A 24,373-nucleotide genomic window follows, 5' to 3' on the forward strand; every position below is an offset into this window, starting at 1 on the left:
TGCCAGTCCTGGGCTTGGGCTCAGGGCCTGAGCACTGTCCTTGGACTTTCTCAAGGCTAGAGCTCTACCACTTGAGCCTCAGCATCACTTCCAGCTTTTTTCTATGTATGTGGTACTGAGGAATTGAACCTGGGTCTTCATGCATGCTAGGCAAACACTTTAACCACTAGGCCAAACTCCCGGCCCTGTTTGTTTTTTATGGGTCATGAGGCTTGAACTCAGCCTGGGCACTGTCCCTGAGCTTTTCAGCTCAAGGCTATCGCCCTACCTTTGAGCCAAGCCCCACTTCCTGTTTTCTAGAGGTTAATTGGAGGTAAGTCTCAGATTCTTTTGTGCCTGAAATGGCTTTGAGCCTAGATCCTCAGATCTCAGCCTCCTGAGTAGCTAGTATTTGCAGGTATGAGCCACCGCAACCGGCAAAGCTTAAGATTTTTAATTCTGGATCCTCCCTTATTTGCTTTGTATGAACTTACTTTAATGTTTGCAATTGAGTTTCTTGCAAGACCAGGAAAAGTTGTTTTAGGCACATGTTTGCTTGTATTGGTAATCGGTCAAGTCTTGCATGAAAACTTCAGTAAATGTTCAATATTCAGTTATAGATTACTTTCCAAAAGAAAGGTACGCTCAGACCCTCTGTAAATAAGGCTCCTATTTAAAATAGTAACTGTAGTCAGGTGCCAGTAACTCCTGATTGTAATTTTAGCTACTTGGGAGACTGAAATCTGAGGATTACATTGGAAGCCACAGCCCAGAGAGGAAAGTCTATGCGACTCTCATCTCCAGTTGACCACCAAAAAACCTGGAAGTAGAGCTGTGGCTCAAGTGGTAGGGTGTTAGCCTTGACCAGAAAAGCTCAAAGACAACACCTAGCAGTATGCAAGCAGTTCCAAATGAATTAACTAAATAGACACTATGGAGAATTTAAATAGTGCTATTTTTTAGAAGCACTAAATCAAAGCACCAAAAATGTCTATTTGCAAGCAGGGGTGTGGCAAGCAGGGGAAAGAGGCAGATTGTTAAGAAGAAGGGAGGACTTGGGCACCGGTGGCTCATGCCTATAATCCTAGCTACTCAGGAGCCTGAGATCTGAGGACTGCAGTTCACAGCCAGACAAGGAAACTGCAAGTGGTGCTATGGCTCAAGTGGTAGAGTGATGTTCTTGAACTGAAGAGTTCAGGGACAGCACCCAGGTCCAGAGTTCAAGCCCCACAGACGACAATTCGTTGTATGTACTACAGCATTGATAAATGTGACGGAAGGAGTGGATGAAATGAGGATGAGGTTGTTGAAGGGAATGACACAGATCCACATGCATTGTATTCATATACTGCTTTTGTTAAATGATATCTCCCCTGTATAACTAGCAAAAGATAATAATAAAAAACAATTCTTACATAGGGAAGAGAGGGAGACAGAGAGAGAGAGGGAGAGAGAGAGAGAGAGAGAGGGAGAGAGAGAGAGAGAGGGAGAGAGAGAGGGAGGGAGAGAGAGAGAGAGAGAGAGAGAGGGAGAGAGAGAGAGAGAGAGAGAGAGAATCACTAGGGCCCGAGTTGAAGCCCCAGGGTTGGCTGGCAGGCACACACACACACACACATGCATATGCACACACATGCCCCCCCCACACCCACAGTAAAAATTGGTTGAAATTTTTGACTAACCATAAATCTCAAAGAAAGTATGGAGTAAGTAAATCAAGTATTGGACAGGTAAACAAGCTCTTTTCTTTCATTATAAATACTAAAATACAAGAAGAATTTTTGTTTCCTTTCTGCCAAGAAAAATTTGGATTTGGACCAGAAAAGTCATATGATGTTTTGAATACAGCTACAAGTCTGTGCAGACATTGGCATACATCCTCTGGGCATATATACACTATAAGCACTCATTCTAGCTCATCCCTAACTTCTGTTTTGAAGATCCACTCCAGGAAAAGAAGTTTGTACAGTTTGAAAGGCTCGCATTATCCTCTCTCATTTTAAACATATAATAAGAATCTCCATCCACTCAAATATCTTCTTCAATACAATCAGCCTTTCTTTGAGATATTTTGCTAAGAGAGCTCTGTGATGCATTATTACACTTGAGTGATTTAAAAAAAATTCTAATGATGCTTTTCTTGGGTGCTTTCTTGAGACTACCCATTATGGTATTAGGAATCAATGTTTGTATTAGCAGTCCAGTCCCCTGCCACAGGACTGGAGATGCCATCTGGTTTGCAAAGCCTGCCTACATCCCTTGATTATATCTTCAGCTTCCTTCACTGCCGTGCCTGCCAGGTGAGCCGCCAACCGCTGCAAAGGCAAAGAAACGAAGAGGCCTGGCGAGGTCATTCCTAATAAGCTAGTGTGTGAATACTAATCAGTGGTGGGGAGACAGAGGTCACCCCAGCCTGCCTGTTGGCAGGTAGCGATGTGCTCTGTGGCAGATGGCAAGCATTATCGACTCTCTACAAAGGCCTAGAAGAGAAATAAGCACCAAGGCTGAATGATAGAGTTATTGAGATTCTGAGCAAGATGCAAGCAGATGTGATGTTTGCCAGTACCCACCGTAAACAATATGCCAGCAGAATTTTAAAAAAGAGCATGTGTGTACAAACAGGGGCCAGAACTCATTTAAGCAATGTTAACACTTTCTTCCTCTTTAACCATGTGTGCATCATGCTCGAACAACTGCCATTCCTGATTCCCTTGAGACCACTAATCTGTCCATAGTCTACAGCCTCTCAGGATATCAGGATGCAGAGGAAGGAAAGAGGGAGAGAGAGGGAGGGAGACAGAGAGAGAGAGAGAGAGAGAGAGAGAGAGAGAGAGAGAGAGAGAGAGAGAGAGAGAGAGAGAGAGAGAGAGAGAGGGAGGGAGAGAGGGAGAGAGAGGGTGAGCACGCCACTGAGTGCAGAATCAAGTAATTGTCAAAATGAAAAGATACTCAGAGACTACTCTGGGCAGACCTTTGGTGGCCAATCCTGATACAGACAGAAAATCAACCTGTTGTTTCACATTTCCCTTATGAATACTAAATCTCCAAGTCAAATCATTTTGGACTACTGTCCTAACAAAAACATATGTATTCAAATCAGGAAAATGACAAGATTCATCAGACATATGCCAATGAGAAAGACTGTATACATCATATATATGCATATAATATTGTGTACACATATTTGTGTATGAAAAGGAGAATAAAAGTATTCTTGTTTTGAGGGAGTAAAGTCATTAAGTATACAATGAAAACTTGGCAGAAGATAGGTACCATTAAAATATTTCCAAATCAGGCTAAGTTGGTAGATGGAAAATGTATTCACCTTTCAGGTGTGTGTATTTTGAGCTGTTCTAGACTGTGCTAGGTACTGTCTAGAATGGGCTATATTAAGTTAAAAAATATTTGCTTTAAATTTGAGAATAACACTAAAAGTATGATTTCTTCACAGAATGGCACCCCTTCCAGAAAGACATAGCCATAATTTGACTCCAAAAGAGTACAACCTTATGTATAGCACAAAACTAAAATCTTGTAACATAGCAACACAAAGGAACCAACAAGCAGTTTACCAAGATGTTTCCTTTTCCCCATCAAGGCTGAAGATGTACATGAGTGGTAGATATTTGCCACCCTTTTTAGTTGGTACTGGGGTGACTGGTGTGTTCAACCCATATCTTTCAGATGAAGTCTAGCTTTTTCCCCAACCTGGCCTGAGCCATGTCATGCTATGTATACCACTCACGTACCAGAATCACGGGCTCTGGCTTGTCAGTTGCAATAGGTCTCTGTAACTCTTTGCCTGGGCTATCTTCTAACTGCCATCCACATGGTCTTTGCCTCTTGAGAAGCTAGGCCAGAGCCACCACCACCAGCTTCTTATAGAAATCTTTAAAAGTTCATTTTAAGTCAAATAGCAGGCCTATAATCCTAGTTACTCCATACGCTGAGATCTGAGGATCATGATTTAAAGCCAGCCATGGCAGGAAAAGTCCATGAGACCCTTGGCTCCAATGAACTATGGGGGGAAAAAAGCCCAAAATGAAGCTGTGGTTCAAGTTGTACTAGCTTTAAGCAACAAAACTAAAGGACAAACCTCAAACCCTGAATTAAAGCCCCAGAACTATCGCACATGTGCACACCATACACACACACACACACACACACACACACACACACACACACACAAATTCATTTTAAGGCAATGAGCTTTTTCATATATGATTCTTACCTGGTTAGGTTCGTATACCATTAGTCTGTTCTGGTATTGTGCTGTGTTAGTTACACCACCTGTAATGGAGGAACATGTGTCAGAATATTTCATGATAAGAAAACAGGATATTTCATAAAAGAATGAGATACAATTAAAAGAAGATTAGCTACTGCCAAGAATCTGTTTATAGACTCTCTTGATGAGCCCATGACATAATTAAGAAGCCAAGAAGCTGGTTGTTGAAGCAGTTTCACTTGTAAGAAACATTACAGAAGCAATCCAGTTGAGATCAAGCAACAACATGCTGATGTTATTAAGTATTGCCTGCAATTCTAGCAAGCTGTTCTGCAAGGCTAGAATGGGGAACAAATACAGGGTTGAAAGTAACACACCTAGACCTAAGCATGATGTAATTTAGGATGGGAACCGAGGTAGATGGAAAGTTTTCATCCTTAGCTAAATTGGCAATTTTAAAGCTCTAACCTCTACATATTAACACAATGATATCTTGATATTTCTTTGGAAGAAATACCTAGCAAAAGGCATAACTTATTAAGAGGAATGTAGGTCAGTGCTGGCTCATGTGGACTATAGCCAGAATCACATATGCAACTACAAAATTTCCAGTAGCCTCATCAAAAAAAAAATTAAGAAGAAATAGCAAAATGAAAATGAACAATAAATGTGGCTCACCTTAATATAGTAAAAATTTTTAACCATTTGAAATTAATAATAGAATATATCAAATATATGTACCCATCGAATACTATATCAACAGAAATAATTATCAATATAAAATCAATTTAAAAAATTCTTAAGCTGGGGACCAGTGCTTCATGCCTATAATCTTAGCTACTCATGAGGCTGAAATCTGAGGATCGAGATTCAAAGCTAACCAGGGAAGAAAAGTCCCAGTGAGACTCTTATCTCCAATTAATCACTCAAACACTGGAAGTAGTGCTGTGGTTCAAGTGGTAAAGTGACCACAAGGAGGCTCAGAGATAAGTGCCCAAGCCCTAAGTTCAAGTCCCACAACCCACTAAAAAATATTCTTAAGATTCTTAAGTCTCTGTCTTTTCTAATTCTGAATCTTTAAAATCCAGGGTATATCTGATACAGCACACATTAACCACATTTTAAGTACTTCATCAGACTAAGACTAGTTAATGACTAGCAAACGACAGCACAAATCTATAGTCCCTAATACAACTGTTATCATCAACCTAAGCAATCTCAGCCTGGGAAATGATTAGATTCAAGAAATTTGAGACTCTCTGTTTAATTAAAAGCCACAGAACTCATCACACTTCCAAATCTTGTTTTGTTTTATTTCCCTAATATATTCTAGGTTGAGCATCCTGAATCTAAGAATCTAAAATCCAAAGAGCTGCAAAATTTGAAAGCTTCTGAGTTCTGGCATGACACCACATTGGAAAATCTCACACGTGAGCTGGAGTGATAGATAGCAGTCAAAACACAAGCACAATCAAAAAAAGAAAAAAAATACGGTATAAAAATGCCTTCAGGCTATATGCAACTACTATATAGAAAACACAAATTAATTTTGTGTTTACACATGGTTTTCATCTCCAAGAGATCTCATTATATAGATGCAAATATCTCAAAATCCAGTTCAACTCCAAATCCAAACACACTGGTCCCAAGAATTTTGGATGAAGAATACTAGGCCATTCATTCTTTTCATGCTTGTGCACAGAGAGCCCTGAAAAACCCAGACATTTTATTCCACTTTAATTGTTACTATTAGATGGAAAAATTCTCAAGGATAAGCTGTAAAACAACATAGCAGGGGGTAAAACTGTTCCAGTTGTGGAACTTGACTTCTGGGGCCTGTGTGCTGTCCCTAAGCAGTTGTTTCTCTCAAGGCTAGAACTCTACCACTTTAACGCTAGCTCCACTCCTGGCTTTTGCGGTGGTTAACTAGAGATAAGAGTTTCATAGACTTTCGTGCTGTAGCTGGCTTCAACCAATGATCCTTAGATCTCAGCCTCCTGAATAGTTAGGATTGCATTGGTGCAGTGAGAAATGTGTTGCTAATGAGTTAACAGTAATATTGAGACAAAAAAAATCTTTACAAATATTTTCTCAGATATAATCCAGATACTAGTGTCAAATGAGCATCATTTTTATTTCAATAAGTATCCCAGAGAACAAATTTTGCAGTAAATATCTAAAATTGAGCTGAGTAAAACATGTTCTTATTGGATTTTTTACCTTTTTTTCTGCCAATCATGGAGGTTGAACTCTGGACCTGAGCTTTCTTTCTCAAGGTTAGTGCCTTACCCCTTGAACTACAACCCTCCTTCCAGCTTTTGAAAATATTTATTTAAAATATGTCATAAAATTGACCAAGAAGACCTTAACTTCCATTAAGCATTCCATTAGTTTTAAGTTACTTCCTCACTCTGAGTCCTAGGCCTGCCCACACTATTTTATTTCTCTTCTTCTTGTGGGTACTGGGGTTTGAACCCAGGGCTTCAAACTTGTCAGCTTGCTTGTATTCTACCACTAAAACCTTGTCTCAAGCCAGGCTCTTTTTGTTATTTGTTTTGTTTTATTTTTCTTTTCATAAACACAATAAGTTTATTTGAAAATGAAAGGAAAGTAACAACTTTCCCTTCAGAAAGGGTCCCCAAAGAGGAATCCCTTGTCAGGTTATTTTGGTGACAGTATCTTCTGGATTTTCCTGCCTGCACTGGCTTCCAACCATGATCCTTCAGATCTCAACTTCCAGAATAGCTAGGATTATTGACATGAACTTTGCCAGGCCCCTCTTCTCAGAGCAATTTACTCTAGTAAGGTGTAATTTTAAGTGTGTTCTCATTCCTTCTTTGAGTTGTAAGTAATTTTCTTAAGAACACATGTCACTTTCACAACTCGTCTTCTTAAAGGGCTTGGCATTTCTGTGAAATGTATTCATCCAAGAAGACAGAGAACCCAGTCTCTTGGTGCCTATTGGAGAACAGGCATCTAACTGTTAGAGAGACCAATTAACAAACACTAATGATCTAATCACAGAAAATGTGATTAAATGTGGAATTGCTAAATGTGTGCAGCACATCCATCGATCAAGCTTCCCTCGAAGTCCTGCATTTGCTCACGGAATGCCATCCTCATAAAATCTCTTGTTTCCACAGAGTGAATTCCAAACTTCATTCTGATGTCTCCCCTGTAGAAATCATCTTGAATAAAGTCTTCCTGCCAGTTTAATGTTATCCTGCCCAATTTTGCTTTGACAATTCAAATGCTGTGAATAGATTGCCACTATTCACTCTGTGGCCAAGAGTCAAGTCAACCAGAATCTAGAGGATTAGTTTCTAATTCTCCGCCAAATTGAAATAATCAATTAATGCTAATGAGTACACAAAGAGGAGGGCACCTGTCCAAACTATTTTTTTTCTCTCATTCAGCCTGAGTGAGGAGATCGTGTCTTTCATGCAATTGACCATGGCTATTACTAGAGGTATTGTTTTTCTTTTAATTGTGAAGCTTTCAACTCCTGTTTATTGAGTATATTACCTAATATAATACGGAGCTTTTAAGATCCACAAATTCTTTGTAAAGGAATTCCACAAAGAACAGAGAGCAATGAGATTCCTGCTCTCAAAATTCTTGCTAAGATATTTCATTGAATGTTTCATTTCTGAAATGAAATCAAAGGAAACATATTTAAGAAAGCCCAAGGCTGAAAGGCCTATATAGTAAAACTGTATGTCAAAATAAATATAGGGGTATATTCTATTTTACACTCAACTTTTATCTACCTGATGAAAAGTGGAATGTTCAATAATTCTTTCTCAACATAATCACAGAAAAACAATCAAGCCTGCTGAGGCCATACAAGTGTTCAAGGTTAAAATGACTGCCAAGGGTTTTGATCTGGGCCATAACCACCAGATTGATGTCTTATAATCATTTCTTCAATGGAAAAGAAGCAGAAGGCAAAGCTCTTGCCCATTATCTTAAAATGCAAAAGTCTCCCTACTTGTTTTAGAATAATGGGGCTGAATTAATACCTATTGCAGTGAACTGCCTATGTTATGACACTATTTGAAAGTATTTATACTACTGTATGTATCAGATTCTGCCCATTCTAGATTAAATGTACAGCCAGTAGGCTCGAATGAAGCGATTATATCCTCTCCCCCAAATGGCATGCACATTTATCTCCATGTTCTTCAGAATCATTATTATTCAGAATTATTATTTACTAGCTCCCATAGATGCACCTATAATACATTTTTTTGGTTAATATGCACTTGATAATTAGATTCCTTACCCTCACATACAAATTTCCTCTCTTATGACAATGCTTAGAAATGAGATATTGGATTACTAGTTGGGAGTAAAAATAAAAAGTCCCAGTTAGTTATTTGGTTGATTACCTCTGGAATATGAAACCACGGGAGGTGCCTCACAAATCTAGTGCTCTAACATTCTGCAAGTCAGGATTGTAAAGGAAAACCTTGGGAACTGGTTCTATTTCTTTTCTGTTTGAAATGATTTACAAATGAATGTACAAATAGAAACCATTTCTTCTCAGTATAGGAAAAAAAGGTAAATTTTAGAAAAAGCATGCAAGTTTTCAGCCCACATTTCTACAGCAGTGTTACTCATTTGCAAAGCTTTATCATTATATTCCCTTCACATACCACTCTTCACTTTTAGATTAATCTGCTGAAATGAGATGCTAAGGATTTGCATACAGATTTGACTATACAAAAATAGATATGGAATTAATAACAGTCTCTATATGTTTTAATTTCTCCTAGACTGGAGTACCCTTGCCTGAAGCTGTATTGCTGGCTTTGAAAGTCATCAAGCTGATTTGTCTGCTCTGGGTTATGATGCCACATGCTGCTATACTGGCCCCTGCAATCAAAGCCCTTTGCAAAGATAGATTCCATGCCTTCCTCTATCGAGTATATTTTATAGATTGGCAGTTTTGATCTCCCTCCCCCACCCCAGGGGGTATAATCTGCATCTTAACAGCTTTCTATAGATACATCTGTCATTGAATATGCCATCTCGTATCAGCATCCATTTTTAAAACCAAGTTTTCTCTAACTTTGAAGTCCACAGTCAAAGTTAAAACTTTTCAGCCAAAATTGAAAATGAACAGCCTTGATTTTGTGAACTGTGACTTAAAGATAGACTGCAGGTTCCCCCAAAGTCAAATAAGTCTTTAAAAACTGCCAGAAGGAATGAAAAGTTACCACCACACTTCCAGTAGTGAGACTCACTTTCTATCATCAAGATAAGGGGAAAGCATTTTTCTTAAATTTCCCGGTATGAGTCTTCATAAAATGTTGACAGATGGATGAATGCCTACCTGAGAGAAGATGATGAGTGATTGCCAAACAAGCATCTCTCTGCTACCCAAATCAGCAATTTTCAGACTTAACACTGTTACTTGAAAGCAACAATCAACTGGTCCGTGCTGCCAGTGACTATAAAAGGGATTTGGAAAGACTTCTGGCATCCTACTTTGGACAGAATGGATCAAGTCTGACTAAGCTGCTCATTTTGTTTTCCTAAAGACAGAAAATAACTCTACAGGTGGGTGCAATGCCTATAGGCTAGACTCTCAGAGCAGAAGGCAGTGGTGCTTCTACAGCACATGTGCACAAAGTAAGCCCAGCATGCATGACCACTGGATGAATTTGAATTCCATTGGCCAATCTGGGCATGCCAAGCTCTCCAAGAGGCCTGCAGTGCTCTGTTGAGTATCACCCAAATCTAGGGGTAAATTTAGGATACTTGGTGGGAATGATGCTTTATGACTGTGTACTTGGGGTGTCTGTTCACCATAGTCAAGCTCTTTACTTGAAAAGTGATATCTGTCTCTCCCTCGTAGGCCTGGATGAAGTTGGATCCAGGAAAATCTATCCCAATAGTACAGCCTTTAGGATGAAATTTCATACCATTTCCGTAGAAGGTATCAGTGACTAGGTGTAGGATCTTGAATTGTATGGCTGGAATACATACATTTCTTGTATTTCTTTTCTCTTTTCCTTTTCTTTTTTTCTTTTGGTGGCAGTAATGGCGTTTAAACTTAGGGCCTCACATATGCTAGAAGGTGGTGTGCCACCTGAGCCACCGCCCCAGCCCTCGGTTAGCTTCAGTTATATCTTGGATAGGTTTTCATATTTGTATATGGGCCCATCTCAGACTTCAATCCTCCCACCTACCCTTCCCTCACAGCTGAGGAGAGAGGCATATACCACCATGCTCAGCTTGTTTGTTGTGACTTTTTTTTGGGGGGGGGTTGTCTCTCTCCTGAACTGTCACCCTCCCAATGTCTAGTTTCTATTGCATCTTTAATATCCAGAATTACTACAGAGCATTGGTTTTTCTTCTTTAATAAACTTTCAATTCTTGAAAGACTAAGATCTCATACTTACAATTTCATTATCCAAAGAATTATCTGACTGTGTAAATTTGTATTAGTCATTTTTATAGAGCTAAACTATTAGCACTTGAGAAAAGGGGAAATGTAGGAACACTTAAAATAACTGTAAAACATAAACTTTGCCACCTATTTTAACAGAAAACATTTTAAACTGTCCATATTTTCGCCATGTTTATAATGCCATGGAAACAATTAAGACCAAAAAAAATCTTCATACCAAATTAGCATCCTGAGCTACTTAACCCATGCATTAAATTAGAGTAGTCTCCTTATTATTTCTGTCATACTTGAGGAACTCACACAAATGGATAGGTAATTAATACCCTCAAAACCTGCAAAAAAAGTCTCAGATTTATAAACTACCTACAAATGATTGCTGAACTTGAAAATGTAAATTATATTTATGTCATCTAGAGTGAACAGGTACATATTTATAACCCAGAAATAAGTAAGTAAAATAGCAGCATCTGCTGTTTTAAAAGAACTTGCCTTGGGCCAGGAGTGTGCCCTAGTGCTAGAATGCTTTGAAGCCCTGGATTCCATTCCTTGGCACCACACACACACACACAGAAAAAGCCAAAAATGGTGCAGTGGCTCAAGTGGCAGAATATTAGCCTTAAGCAAAAGTGCTCAAGAATATTGCCTAGACCCTGAGTTCAAACCCAGGACGGGCAAAAAATTGTTTTTTTTTTTAAAAAAAGGACTTGCTTTTCCAAATCTCAATACAATTCCTTCTTAACCCCTATTTCCTCATTTTATTAGAAGTAAAAAAAATCCTGTTTCCAAATATAAACCACTGACATCTGAATTCAGTAGGAACACCATGTGCCAAGTCAAAAGGCTCCGAACCCTTCCTAAGTAGGTAGCATCCTCTACACATCTACCTCCTAAAACACATACACTTCACAGTAAGAATTGTTCTCTCAGCAGGGCACTGGTAGCTCACACCTGTAATCCTAGCTATCAAGGAGGCTGAAATCTGAGGATTGCAGGTCAAAGCCAGCCCAGGCATGGAAATCTATGAGATTCTTATCTCCAATTAACCATGAGAAAACCAGAAGTGGCACTGTGGTTCAAGTGGTAGAGCAGTAGCCTTGAGCTGAAGAGCTCAGGAACAGTGCCCAAGCCCAGAGTTGAAGCTGAACTTCTGGTAGAATGCTCTGTGTTATTCCTATCATAAAAGCTTTTCTTTGTGAGTCCAGTGATCTGCCTTTTTCAGCTCTTTGCAGAGGAATACTAAAATACAAAGCAAAACTTTGCAAATGTCAGCATAGTATGCCTTCCAATCTCAGTATAAACTATATACCTTCATTTTTAAAGACCTGTCATGTCAGTCCTCTCTTCTCTTTCTCTCTAATCTCAGTCTGCTCAAGCCCTCTAATTAATCCTAACAGGACAGAATTTCAACACTGAATTCCGTCTCTCATTAACAAGGACATTTCTCAGGTTCCTATGTCTTACAACGGCATATCCAGAGCTGGGCCCTGGTGGCTCATTCCTCTAAGTCTAGCTACTCAGGAGGCTGAGAGACCAAGGCCTTGAGTTCAACCTCCAAAACTGGTATCAGAACAAACCAACCAACCCAGATCATACCCAGGTCCACAGGAATTCTTATCTCCTTCCTCCAAGGCGTAGAATTGTATGACTCTTTTGCTCTCATTCTTTATTAGACCCAATCCTTCTCATTCCCTCCTGTGTGTTCTGGACTCTGCATTGCCCATATGGCCCTAAAGGGTTGCTGTCATCATTCATCAGCCAGGTAAATGTTTATTTCCTACATATTCATCTTCACTTTTCTTTCCTTCTCTCAGCATTTGCTTAATGCACTTTTATCACTGAAGCAAAAATATCCCCACTTACCCTAGATTTGCCAATGCAGCTTTCCTCGGAAAGACTTGTACCATCATATGGTCTTATGCGAGATTACAGCATGGCCTGGAACAGGCCTTGGATGGGGTAGAAACATGGCTCTACATCATGATTTCTTAGAAGGGAGAAAGCTTCACATTTGCATAGGACCACATTCCATAAACCCAGCCACCTCCAAATCTTCTATTATTTCACATGACTTTTATATAATATTTTAGAAGCAATCAAATAATGTTTTTGCAAACTGATTGTTGTGGCTCATGTTTGCAATCCTAGCTGCTCAGAAAGCTGAGCTCTGAGGCTTGTGCTCCCTACCCTGGCTGGAAAGTCAGTGGGACTCTTATCTACAATTAACCACCCCAAAACTGGAAATGAAGTTGTGGCTCCAGTGGCAAAACACTAGCTTTGAGCAGAAAAGCTCAGGGACAGAATCCAGATTCTGAGTTCAAGGCCTATGACCAACAGAAATGAACTAAAATAAAAATAATATCTGTACAAGTAGGGTAAAAGTAAAACTATTATTTTTCAATGTTAATGAAATTTTATATTGTGATAATTTTAACAGACATTGAAAAGCCGAAGTGTTTCACTTGAATATATTACAGTTATTTTAACTTAGGCAATGTAACTTTCATATAAATTCAATGAAGATGAAAATAAATATAGCTTCTAGGGAGTTAAAGAAACGTTAACATGTGTTCTTTAGTTAATACAATTTCTAAAACTACAACTACTACAACAAAATCAAAATGCTTTGTCAGCTTCCGGGGGTCAGAAGAGGTGTTTGCTGAGTTTAACTAATTTATCTATAATACAGAAATATTGTTTATTGAATCACAACAGCATTAAATATTGAAAAGACAACATTTGTATTATTTTTAGTGTTTAAGCTTTTAGTTTTGTGGTTAGGGTCATATTATCTTGCTATCTGTTCAAAACACAAAGATAGTCTGGGCTCCATAGCTCACAATTATAATTCTACCTACACAGGAGGCTGTGATCAGAGGACTGGGATTTGAAACCAGTAAGGGCAAAAGAATACAAGAAACTCTCCAATTAGCCAGCAAAATATTGGGCTGGAGGCTTACTTAGTTCAAGTGGTAGTACCCTAGACATGAGCAAGAAAACTGAGTGTAGAAGAAGGCCGAGTTTGATCCTTGGCACCAGCTAAATAAACCAAGCAACAAACAACTAAATGAATGAATAATTAAGTAAATAAATATTCATTTTTAAAGATACTTCAGTATTAATTCCCTCCACGAACACACATAAAATGTTTTTAGTCATTCTAGAGCCATACTTTGCATCAGACAGTACATATTTGAAAATATAACTGCTAGATATTTAATACTTATTTTACTTCAGTACTGTGAATTTCAAATGGAAATGGCATGGAGCATTTGTGAATTGGGTCACAATGTCAAATGCTATAGGAGCCTGTAAAATCTGACTATCTCTAACATCTTAAATTAAATGCTAATGGGTATAGCCATACAGCCTGATTTTCTGAATTCCTCTCTGCTTGTCATATTTTAAAAATATGGGCCATTTTCAAGATGCCTTGACCCCCAAACAGACAGGCACAGAAGGGGTACAAGGATGGTGTGAGCAGGCTGGTAATACTGAATCTCTAAAGAAACATTCATTTTGTGTTCTATGGAACAGAACTAAGCCTCTAAAATCCACATTCTATAAACCATACTACCTCAACCTCAGGCAAAACTTGAAAAATACCAGGAGGATGCCAGTGATTCAGTCTCCCACCAATTAAATTGGATATACTTTATAATTTGGTCAAAGATAAAAAATAGCCTCCAACATTTTCATCTCTTCCAATAAATCAGCTTAACATTTCTAAATCAGTGATAGGAAGAGTGGAATAGACCTGTCTGTATGTTTTGTTTTGTTTGGTGTTTTTTGGAGGGGCCCATTAGCAAATCTGGTTATCTCTTCCATTCATGGTTAGATTCACAATTGATTTATTATAATCTGGGCCTCAGGAAAGAGGCAGATGACTGAAGGTATTAGAAATGTCATTGGTGATTTCCTCTTTTTTTTTCCCCAATTAAAGGTATTGTACTGTACACAGGAAAGTGAGTTTCTCATCTCAAGTACCCAGTAGGGAGAAACAAACCTGAGAAAATTGTGATTGTTTTCATTAAGTATGGTTAACACAGGCAGCATACATTAGTGCAGAAGAACAAAGAAAATGCATTTCCTATCACAGTAGGAAAATAACAGTGAGATAGCAAAAAGATATATAATATGTTGATAGATTTAATAAAATGGAAAAGGAAAATTTAAGCCCCATATTGGAAAGGAAGTCAACTTGATACCAGGATGACAGATAGATCCAGTCTAAAATGAGCATCTGTGCTGTCTTAAACCTCCCTGGAAAGGGTATTAAGTAGTCATATCTTTAAGACTATGTAAGGGGAAACTACATCATTTTTCAAAAAGCTCGTTTTACAGCTCAAAACAAGGAATATTTATTAAAATATTTATGTGAAATTCATACAAAATTTAGAAAGTGCAATGTAAAATTTAGAATACAGTACAATATATGAAACCAAATGAGTCAATGGGAGAAATGTAAATTGGGAGAAAACATAAATTGCATTGATTTCATAAATGCATCAGCTTTGTTGCCTCCTCCTCCATATATAAATTGGTCCTTTCTATCAGCAAAATACTTAGTTTCTGCCAGTTTGAAATTTCTTCAGCAAAATCAATAAGATATAATCTGAGTGGTGATTTTCTAAACAATTAAAATAAATATTATTAGAAGGAAAAAGGAAGTCACTAGGTAATTAAGGTTTTTATTTAAATATACTGTCATGCATACACATTCATTGTTAATGTTTATTAGGTATACAGGAGCAGTAATTGTGAGCTCCTTAGTTATCTTCTTCCTTTCTCCCAGACTTACTTCATTCATGAATGTATTGAGTGTTTAAACCCTGATGTAAGCTAGCTTCATCAGTGAACATGAGTGAACTGCCAATTACCAAGGCATCATCCAAAGACGCTAAGGCTGTGATTGTCTCCCTGGATCAGCAGAAGGAAAAAATGAGCAGAGCCCAAACAAGCTTAATTTAGCACAAAGGAGAATTTTGTCAAAATAAATGCTTAAAAAAATCTGAAGATGATTACTGGGAAAAGCCAAAAATCCTTTGTTTACTAAAAGTGATTCTCTCTCCCAAGTACAAGCATCAAATTTACCCCTTTATTTATATGTCACTGATCCTTCTGTTTCTCTGTCTTCCTGTGGATACAAAAATCCAAGTCCCATTTGGTTTACCAAAGAGGGTGTTCTCTGAGATAAGATGTAAACTCCTTTGCCGAGAGGGGAGCTTTCATAGGCTACTTCATGCCTTTCTCTATAACAAGATTGAAAACAGGGGTTGATGTTGTGATATTGATAATAGATACCTCCCATGTTCTGCCTGCACAAGCAAGAAGACTACTGAGAAGGATTTGAAAGTGATGTATGACTGGAACAAGAGTAGCAATGAAATTAGCAATTGTTGAAGCTGAATTATGGTACATGGAATTCACTATACCAGTCTCTCAAAAGACCAGAAATCAAAAACATAAACTAAAATAGAGAGTAAGTAGGAATAACAGATTAAGATAACAAGAGTAACTAGCACTGATTATACACACATTTTGTTTCAGTAAATTAATTCTCTATAATTCTCAGCACAGCGAATACCTTATGTATCTGTGTATGTATATGGGATTTTAGTTCTGAAGAGAAGGAGACAGTCTAGAGTAAAAGGAAGCGAAGAGGATCTAGATAAACCACAAGCTGGGAAACACAACAGGTGTGATGGGCCATTAACTTCCATCTTGAATTTTTTATACCACTCTTCACTCAAAGTCATAGAAAGGTCAACCACTTTTGATTACAGTGTCCTCCATAGAACAGGCCCTCGATAAAATGACCATTAAGTAGCTAACGTGGTACTCTGACTCTATGGTTCAACGACCGCTGGCCACACTTCAATCACGCCTTGCATTTTAAACTTATGCCACCGTGCAAAGGTAAATCCTATAAATCCGATATTATGAGGCACGTTCTACCTGATATCCAAAGAAGACCATCCGCCACATATCCAGCATGACATGAAAGGGACCGGTCAAAGGACTGCACAAAAGTCCATTTGTTCTTCTTGGGGCAATACCGCTCGACGGTAGGGAGCACTTGGCGCAGCTCATTCCTGCCCCCAACTGCATACAGGTATTCATCCACGGCACCCAGCACAAAATGCTCCCGGCAGTTCTTCATGGGTGCTATCTCTGCCCAGGAGTTACTACGAGGGTCATAGCGACAGGCGGTCCTCACTGCACACGTGCGGCCGCTGGCGTGTTCCACTTCCCCTCCTGCTACAAAAAGGAAATCCCCCATGACAGCCACGCAGTGGTGGCTCCGGCCCACGGGCATGGGGGCCAGCTCGCTCCAGTTGGCTATGGCGGCGATGAGGGCATTCTCCTGATCCACAGGGTTGAAGTACCTTAGTTCCTTGACTTTACACACTTCACGTTTCTTCCCACCAATGATATACAGAGTGTCCGACTGGAAGCGGGGTTTGGTCCTGCGGGTCTGCCAGACGGGCTGTGCATAGAGGCTCTGGTGGTACTGGAGGGCCTCGTTGACCAGGGCGGTGGCAGTCTCGCTGGCCTGGACCAGGGGGTGGGACAGGGCAACGGTGTGGAGCGTGTCCACATCCATGAGGCCGAAGCGGATGTACTGCAGGAGCTCGTCCATGTGCTGGTAGTGGCAGTTGTGTTCCAGCCACCTCACGGCTAGCTGAAACAGAGGGAAGTGACATGAGAGGAAAGTCCAAGGACATGACACAGAGAGAGAGGGAGAAAGAGAGAGGGACAGAGACAGACAGACAGAGAGACGGAGAGACAGACAGAGGCAGAGAGGAAAGGGAGAGGGAGACAGAGAGACAGAGACAGAGAGAGACAGAGAGAGAGAGACAGGGAAAGGGGGAGAAAGAGTGTTCACAACAGTGACATCACAAGGGAAGATAACATGTGTTCTTTCTAGCACTTATAAACACAAATAGTGTAAACTAGAGTACTTGAATACTTAGATGAGAAAATTTTATGTTAGTGCACAGAGAGAGAGAGACAGAGAGAGACAGAGAGAGACAGAGAGAGAGACAGAGAGAGAGAGAGAGAGAGAGAGAGAGAGAGAGAGAGAGAGAGAGAGAGAGAGAGAGAGAGAGAGAGAGAGAGAGAGAGAGCGCGAGAGCGCGAGCGCGCGCGCAACTGGACCGTGTTGTGGCTTGTAGGAAGAATATCAAGCAACAGTCCTGTACTGAGGCTGTCACTAGGGTCGACCCTAGCTACCTTTTCAAGGATGAAAATGCTGTTTTGAACCAGCCTCATCCCTCTGTTTCACACAGGAGTCTTGGACAGCCAGTCACCAGGAAACCTCAATCGTGAGCAATGCTGGTGTAGCTCAAGTAATATATGTCAACCCACGAGTCCAGGTGCTGTATCAACATGAGTAATGTAAGAAAAGATGGGATCATCTGAGACCACAGGGCATACTTGAGAGAAAATCAATTTGACACTAGTAGAATGATTTAGAAAGAAAAGAAAGGAAAAGGAAGAAAGAAGGAAAGAAAGAAAGAAAGAAAGAAAGAAGGAAAGAAAGAAGGAAAGAAAGAAGGAAAGAAAGAAGGAAAGAAAAGAAGAAAACCCAACCCCTTCCCCCTCTTTGGTAAGGATAGCAGTCAGGAAGCAAGAGAAGAAAAAATAACATTGCAATTTGTCATATTTATTTCTTTTTCCTCCCAACTAATTTTCATTTTGAGGACTGTTGCTATTTGCACGTGTAAGGTTCTGATAATTTGTTAGAATTGCTTTCATAAACAGGTGGAGAGGAGTTTATTGTTCTATTATGGACTCACTAGCAGAATGTAATCCTAATTTCTAATTTTCCCTTTTAGATCTCTTTCAAAAAGGAAATGAGTAAGAACTTTTACTAAAGGCAAAGAAAATTTCTTAAAACTAAAGCAAGTACACAAAACCATATATAACCAAATTAAACATTAATTTAAAATATTACCATCAACAAATATCTGAAACACCTGAAATAATTTAATTAAAAAGATAATATTGCTGGGTACTGGTGGCTCTTGCCTGTAATCCTAGCTATTTAGGAGGCTGAGATCTGAGAATCATGGTTCAAAGCCAGCCTGGGCACATAGGTCTGTAAGACTCTTATCTCCAATGAACCACTAGAAAACTGGAAGTGGTGCTTTGGCTCAAGTGGTAGAGCACTAGCCTTGATCTGGAGAGGTCAGGGACAGAGCCCAGGCCCAAAGTTTCAAACCCTATGGCAGACCAGAAAAAAAAAGAAAAAGAAAAGACTTAATACTTAAGTTTGACAAACTTTCTCACACATTAATTTAAAATAGTACATGTAATATCTGCAGTTAATATACTTAGTATTAATTATTCTTACAAGTGCTTATATTAAACTAGATATTCTAGACAAGACCAAGGTGGAGTGGAAGGAGTTAGCAGGAAAAAATGAATTAGAATATTAAATTATTTTCATTGTGCTTTATTAGTTTTCTGGTCCATAAAACTGGATTTCTAGGCTCCCTGTTGAATCATGCTTACTCAATAAAGAGAGGAAAAGGAAATGTGGTACTCGAACCATTTCTTCTTAGCACAATGAGCTAGGGTTTCATCATGCTAAGATGAATCACTAGCTGGGCACTGGTGGCTCACACTTGCAATCCTAGCTACTCATAAGGCTGTGATTTGAGAATCATGGCTTGAAGCTAGCCTGTTCACGAATGTCTCTAACACTCTTATCTCTGATTAATAAGCAAAACACTCTGAGTAAAGCTATAGTTCAAGTGGTAAAGCAACAGGCTCAAGAGAAAGAAAAAAAAAGGGACAGTACTCTCTGGCCCTTAGATTAAACTCCACTATACACACACACACACACACACACACACACACACACACACACACACACACACACACAGAGTCACTAAGCTCTGTGAGACCTGTGATATTTCAGAGCATCTACATCCATTTGAAAAATAGCACCAAAAGGTAATGTGCATTTTGAGGGCTGTAGTTTTCACTTCTTAATGGAGGGAAAGAGATAAGAGAATCCACTTCCACTGTGGAGTGAAGGGAAAGCTAGTGGGTACCAATGAGGCAGATAGCATGCAGGCAGCTGGGTGATGCCCTCTAGCTGTTAATCTAGAAGACAGTGTTCTCATTTAAATAAGATACCAACCTGAATGGGAAAAAGAAGTGGCTGTGTGTAACGTCACCAATAATCAAGGATGTTGAAAAATGAAAATGTCACTTAACAATCACTACATCTCTGTAAGAAGTTGAGACTTCTTATGTCACCCTACTCCTTTTTCACCTGAAGTTTAGAAGTTTCAAGGAATGTGGTTTCAATTATTTCCCCGGAGAGCCAACTGGACAACTTAATATATTGTTCATTCTTTCCTACAGAGCTTCCAGAAATGGGATATGAAGTCATTTACTCTACCCAAGGTCATTCCTTATGCACTAGATAACATTTTCTGAAATTTAACCTTTGATATAACTCTTAATTAAGTCATTGCAGTTGATACTGTTTTTTTTTCTAACCAACTCTGCAGCATCCTTCCTTCCTTTCAGTGGTACTTCTTTCATAGGGATACCACAGCAATGAGCACAGAAGAGATCATTAGACGAATAGCCTTGTCTCCGTAACTCCTTTTTGTAGCATAGTGCTGTCCATTTAATTACTTTTCTCTCTTTCCATAAATCAGTTCTAGCGGTGTCATAATCAATCTTCCATTCCATCTTTGAACACTCTCCAGTTTATCTTTATCTTTCTAGGAAATAATGTCACCAACTGCAGGAGGGACATAAGCCTTTACTATGTTCCACTCTTACAGAAATCTCTAACAAATCAAGTGTTCATGGAGGCCATGCCTCTGTGACTTATTACTGATCAATTCCTGGCTCTCTGTCCACCACCTCATGTTACACATTGTCGCCCATGTTCCATTTCCCTAAATACCCAATATTTCATTGCACATATATTAGTTGGCATTTTCTGAGATAGGTTTTGTCTCATTTTTCCCTGGCATTTATAACTTCCTACATATCTCATATATATCTTGTCTATATCTCAACCTGTATAATTTTTAGCCTATATAGGCCATCCATCCTTGGATAGATATATTTCTTCCATATAAAAGGGAAATGTAATTTAAATGAACTTTCCTGCTACCAGCTCCAAACCTCATGTGTACATGTATAAGCTATAGTTTGTGTTCAAAATGCAGATTCTGATCCTATCCCACAGCTATGGGATAGGAATCTAAATTCCTAACTAACTCCTTGGTGATGCATATGCCACTGGCTCATGGACCACACTTCATGTAGGAAGGTTTCAGGTGGATTTGTACCCATAAAACAGTATAATAACATGCTGTCTGGTCTTACTTAGAAAGTTTTATCAACTGGTCTAGGTACTTGTTAAATGGCTCCCCTATTAGAGTTAGGTATATTGCTTCAAAGATGAGAAGATATAGATCCACTCAGGAGGCTGAGATATGAGGATTGAAGTTCAAGAACGCACCAGCCTTGAGCCAAAAAGAACCAGGGACAGCCAGTACAAGAAGGTCCATGAGACTTTTGTTTCCAATTAACCAGCAAAAAGCTGGAAGTGTAACTGTGGTTCAAGTGGTAGAGTATTGGCTTTGAGCACAAAAGCTCAAAGGCAGCATCCAGGTCCTGAGTTAAAGCCCCAGAACCAGCACACACAAAAGAAGATGTACATGTAAGAATGCCAAATAATGCTTTAACTAAGGAATCAGACAATTAGAATAATGAGCAAGCACATTTTGAGATCTTGCTTCTGAAAGGTCTAAAAACCAAGGGCTAAAAATTGACTTACATTATCCAAAAACATAAAATACCGAAACACTCTAAAAGGAAAATTGATACTGGGTTCTTTTTCATCTTTCATAAAAATGTGTAGGAGAAAGCCTACAGATACCAAGGATAATTCATGTAAAGGCATGATAAGGAAAATTAACATATGTCCATATAGGATGAGGCTAAGTGAAATCAACTCCAGGTTATGGAAACAGGAGGTTTATCTTTGTGATTGTTGTTCTTAATTTACTATGTGAAGCTATTTCATTTCTCTTCTTTTCCCCTTATGGTTTATCTCATATTGTTACGTTTATCTCATATTGTTACTGTATCTGAATGTGATATCTGGCATATTGTACATATGCTTATTTGTTCATTTGAAAAGGGGAAAGTAAAGGAAAAACAAGATGAGTGGAGGGGAGAGAAAGAGGAAGAAAAGCATGGGAAGGGGTAACAATGTTCAGGAAGTAATGTAACGATGAATGTAACGGTAACCCCTCTGTACATCACCCCAACAATAAAATTTAAAAAATTAAGAACAACGGGTAACTTCAACCTTGTATTGTTGACCTTCACTAGAGCACTACCTATTGACGCTCAGAAGGAAAAGAAAGGTGGATGTATTCTTCAAACCCATTTGGGGTATCGAGAGACTAATTCATTATTAAGACATCACAGAACTTGAAGACCACAGATAAAAAATCATACAGACTCAGTTATGGAGGAAATGACAAAGGATTTCAAAAACATGGGCCAGCTTGACAAGACTTTCCAGAACTATGTGAAGTAATGGATCACGTGTACAGGAACTGGGGATTCTCCTGTCCACTATGATTAATTCAATTAATGACCCAGACTAGAGTACCTTCCTAACTAATGATGTGAGTGAAAATGGGGTCTTTTGGGCCAGGAGTTTGGTAGTGGTAGAGTGCTTGCCTAGCATGCACTAAGACTGAGGTTTGATTCCTCACTACCACATACATGGAAAAAGCCGGAAATGGTGCTGTGTCTCAAGTGGTAGAGCTCTAGCCTTGAGAAAGCCCAAGCACAGTGCTCAGGCCCTGAGTTCAAGCCCCAGGACTGGCAAAAAAGGGGACTGTTTTGGGGAAGAAATTTTTGGGACAGGGGTGGCAAAAGGAGAGGGCAGGATGAAAGAGAAAATATAGACTGAGCTATTTTAATCATGTGTGAAAACAATATAATTAAATGTTTAAAAGGGGATAGAGAGGGTTCAAAAAGTGTTGTGGAGGAGGTAAAGTTGAGCAAAGGTCATTATGCACATTTATGGAAACAATACAACAAAACTATATGTATGATAGATATATAGTAATAAAAATTATTAGCTACTTCATCTTCAGGTCTTTCATAAAAACTGTCTGGCTAGGCAAATAGTTACAACTATGTTGCATAAATAGAAAATTGTCAGACACTTGTTCTTAGGTTATTTCACCTACTTATCTTGAACAGACAGCACATCATTAATACTGTCTGTCTGTCTGTCTGTCAGGCTATTTATCTACAATAGGCTTCACTTTCCTGTTTTTTTCTACTTCACCTTTATTTATAAGGACTTTAGGAACCCTTAGAACCCCACAGTGCACTGACCTTGAATACCAAAAGTTTTCTTCCTTGATATCCTAGCTGAATACTATGTCTGTTTGTAATCCTTGACAATACAATAAGTATCATAGTCTTTTAAGCTTTCAAATAAAAGCTAAAATCTCCAGGAAAGAAGAAATGTCACAATACATTTGGTTCAAGTTTCTCAAATATACAGATGAAAAACAAATCCAGTAAGTTACCTAATAGAAATCAACTCATGCTATTACTTAGCAGAAAAGCTGCAATAAGAAAACTAGATTGATTGTTCTGTGATCCTGGAATTCACATCCAGTGCTTTGCATGGGCTAAGCAAATACTCCATTACTGAGCTATATCCTGGCCCTGAGATCCAGATGTGGAATAATACTGTGTATTTTCTGTGAGATCATCTTGCCATTACTTTTTGCATCAATAATTATTTTAAGGTAGAGACTAGGCAAACACACCCAAATTCAAATATAAATTTTCTTCTTCTTTTTTTTTTGCCAGTCCTGGCCTTGAGCTCAGGGCCTGAGCACCGTCCTTGGACTTTCTCAAGGCTAGAGCTCTACCACTTGAGCCTCAGCACCACTTCTGGCTTTTTTCTATGTATGTGGTACCGAGGAATGGAACCCGGGTCTTCATGTATGTTAGGCAAGCACTCAACCACTAGGCCAAACTCCCGGCCCCAAATTTTCTTTTTTCTTAATTAGAATAAGTCTGCTTTCAACATAAGTATACCTTGTTTCCATTTAAGCATTCTATCAGGCATAAGGAATGCATTGCTAATGATACCAATTTAAGAATTTGTAATTAAAGAACATAAAAGCATACTTTAGGACAAAGGCATCCTCTGAGTATTGAATTGTTTCACTTTGGGGGGCAATATATATTCTAATTTCTAATTCTTTCCAGTTAACTAGACCAGACTCAAAAGCTATAGACAGATTAATCCTTTTTTCTTGGATTTCTCAGTATACCATGACTGATTAATATCTTAGGCAGTAGAATATATATTTATATAAATATATAAACATTAATATTTATTAATATATAGATATACCTATGTTTATAAATATATACTATATTTATTTATTTAATATATTTATAATGCTAAATTTAATAGTACAAAATCCTATGTTCTATAAATGTTGCTCTAGTTCAATTAACATGTGCAACTTACTCCCATGTATTTCAGAAATATATCTAGTATGGGAAACTATGTTACATTCCTAAGATTATCCAGTTTTGAAGCTGCTGTTTTGAGATCTAAAGTTCCTGATCTTACAAAATCTTACGTAGATGTTTTGAAGCCAAACTCAGTTTATATATGTTACTTCCTGTGTGTACCATGAAACATGACCCCAAAGTAA

General features: G+C 38.7%; 1 protein-coding gene across 2 annotated transcripts in view; it reads right to left on the minus strand.

The window, feature by feature from the left end:
* Window positions 1-24,373, minus strand: part of Klhl32 (kelch like family member 32) — a 188,347-nt gene that overhangs the window by 12,960 nt on the left and 151,014 nt on the right. Inside the window, exons 7-8 of one of the 2 annotated variants that reach the window (XM_090338397.1) lie at window positions 16,578-17,304; window positions 4,208-4,266 (exon numbers count right to left, since the gene is read on the minus strand). In XM_090338397.1, the coding sequence (XP_090194523.1) occupies window positions 4,208-4,266; window positions 16,578-17,304 (786 nt within the window). Of the gene's footprint in view, window positions 1-4,207; window positions 4,267-16,577; window positions 17,305-24,373 lie in introns of those variants that run through there. The other variant, XM_090338398.1, reaches the window with a different exon arrangement.

This window comes from Megascapheus bottae, chromosome 8, assembly GCF_031878675.1.
Source record: "Megascapheus bottae isolate mThoBot1 chromosome 8, mThoBot2.hap1, whole genome shotgun sequence".
Lineage (NCBI taxonomy): Eukaryota > Metazoa > Chordata > Mammalia > Rodentia > Geomyidae > Megascapheus > Megascapheus bottae.